This window comes from Myotis davidii, unplaced genomic scaffold (genome assembly GCF_000327345.1).
Source record: "Myotis davidii unplaced genomic scaffold, ASM32734v1 scaffold27, whole genome shotgun sequence".
Lineage (NCBI taxonomy): Eukaryota > Metazoa > Chordata > Mammalia > Chiroptera > Vespertilionidae > Myotis > Myotis davidii.
Genome location: NW_006297821.1, coordinates 2,032,957 through 2,035,390, shown reverse-complemented (window position 1 = coordinate 2,035,390; position 2,434 = coordinate 2,032,957). Strand labels below are relative to the sequence as shown.

Genomic DNA, 2,434 nt, shown 5'->3' with positions numbered 1-2,434 from the left:
AAGGAAACAAAAAACAGATTCTGCAGATGTACTCAGTTTCATTTAGCTCAGTTTTGGGAGTCATTAATGAGAACAATGTAGTAAGCCACAAGTAAGGGTGCTATAGGAGAAGTTCAATGTAAGAAAATATATACAAGACTACTATAGTGAGGGCCTAAGCAGTGGTTCTCAACCTTCTGGCCCTTTAAATACAGTTCCTCATGTTGTAACCCAACCATAAAATTATGTTCGTTGCTACTTCATAACTGTAATGTTGCTACGGTTATGAATTGTAATGTAAATATCTAATATGCAGGATGGTCTTAGGCGACCCCTGTGAAAGGGTCGTTTGACTGCCAAAGGGGTCGCGACCCACAGGTTGAGAACCGCTGGCCTAGAGGCCCATTTTAAAAATTATCTGTCTTCCAACTATAAAAAATATTTTTATAACTGTTCATTATGTAAAAATACTTTCAAAAAACCACACACAGATAAAAAGGCCATAGGAAATAGATCACAGCATCATTACTTCAATTATGTACGCCAACATTTTGGTATATTTCTTTTGTGTTTTTTAAAAATCATGGTGACCTCATTCTATAAATATACTTTATACTCGGGGCTTTTTGCTTACTATATAATAGTAATTACCCCCCAGGTATAGGAAACACTCTGTAAAATATAACTTATAATAGCTGCATAACAAACCATGTGGATATATCAGAAAAGGATTTCTGACAATACAAATCAAAAGTATTACAACCTTCACCCTGGTCAGGTGGCTCAGTTGGTTGGACTGTCCTCCTGAATACCACAAGGTTGGGGGTTTGATCCCCAGTCAGGGCACATAGAGGAGGCAACTGATCAATCCTTCCTCTCTCTAAAAATAAACAAACATATCCTCAGGTGAGGATAAATAACTAAAGTTTTACAACCTGCTACAGTACTTTACATTTTCTAAAACACGTTCACTTCAATTGTTACTCTTCGGAAATAAACATATTCTTTATCCTCAGGAGATAAACAGACAAGGCTTACTTCAGGAACTCCTCACCTAATGTTGTTGATAGGTTCTACAACTTTAAGCAAGACATCTATCTATAATAATAAAAGTGTAATATGCTAATTAGACCGGACAGCCGGATGACCTTCCGGACGACCTTCCGGACGAAGCTGGGGCTGCGAGGGCCGAACCCCTTGCACAAATATCGTGCATCAGGCCTCTAGTAGTACAATGAAACCAAATCTACCATAGGTTAAATGATATATAAAAGAGTTACCGGTAAGTTCCTATGACATCTCATCATTATAATGACACTGAACGAAGCATCATTTTAGGACTTTCTGTATTTGCCTCATTTTTTAAATATATAGATTTATTTCTTTCAGAGAGGAAGGGAGAGGGAAAGAGAGATAGAAACATCAATGATGAGAGAGAATCCCTGATCAGTGACGTCCTGCACACCTCACACAGGGGACAGAACCCGAAACGCGGGCATGTGCCCTGACCAGGGATCAAACTGTGACCTCCTGGTTCATAGGTTGACGCTCAACCACTGAGCCATGCCAGCCGGGCTGTATTTGCCTCATTTTATAGAAAAGTAAAATTTTTTAAAAAACAGATTAACCACAGGTAACACAATAACAGTGAGCTCTGGTCAGAAATTCAAGTGTTCTGATGATATCTGATTTAAAGAACATACATTCAACTGTAAAGGCCCTCCCCTGCTCCCCCAACCTTCAGGGGACAAAGGAGTGTTATAGCATAACACACTCAAAAAGATTTATCCTGCTTCCACTATCCTTCACCTGGCTGCTTCTCTCAGAACTAACCTACTACGTTCAATACCAGGTGAAAGAGATACTTCATTTCCAGAGAACAATGTTTTGTTACAATACCTTCAGATTATGTATGATATCTATCCGCTTGTTCTGGCTGTCCTTAAAGTGAACTTGAACTCTGACAGGAAACTCACCCCAGCCTCTTCTGGTCAGGTGAAAAGGAGGCTCTCTATGGAAGAGCAGATATTAACACATTAATCCACGTGTAATCATTCTAGAGGAAAAGTTTTCTCATAATGAATAAGTTAGAAATTCACATCCTTCAATATAAATGATTGTCACATCCTTCTGACAATCATTTACATTTCCTCATTTAAAGTTAAATCAGTATGCTGCATTATGCTAAAATGCTAAATTATAAAAGAAAAATTTAACTCAAACCTACATTAAATTTTCAATTACTGGATACTTAGAGCTAAGACACTTATCCTATACTAGAGGCCCGGTGCACAAAAATTGCAGCCCTGTTCCCTCTTGCAGTCTGGGACCCCTCGGGAGATAACGACCTGCTGGCTTAGGCCTGCTCCTGGGTGGCAGAGGGCAGGCCCAATCCCTAGGTGTAGCCCCTGGTCGGGCTCAGAGCAGGGCCAATTGGGGAGTTGGGGCGCCGCCC

The 2,434-nt window shown here is 40.0% G+C and overlaps 1 protein-coding gene across 1 annotated transcript in view; it reads right to left on the bottom strand.

Moving 5' to 3' along the window:
• The window catches only part of LOC102773475 (YEATS domain-containing protein 2), a 57,342-nt gene that overhangs the window by 53,782 nt on the left and 1,126 nt on the right, over window positions 1-2,434 (bottom strand). The window contains exon 2 of the mRNA XM_006773651.2: window positions 1,879-1,990. Within this exon, the coding sequence (XP_006773714.1) occupies window positions 1,879-1,990 (112 nt within the window). The remainder of the gene's footprint in view (window positions 1-1,878; window positions 1,991-2,434) is intronic.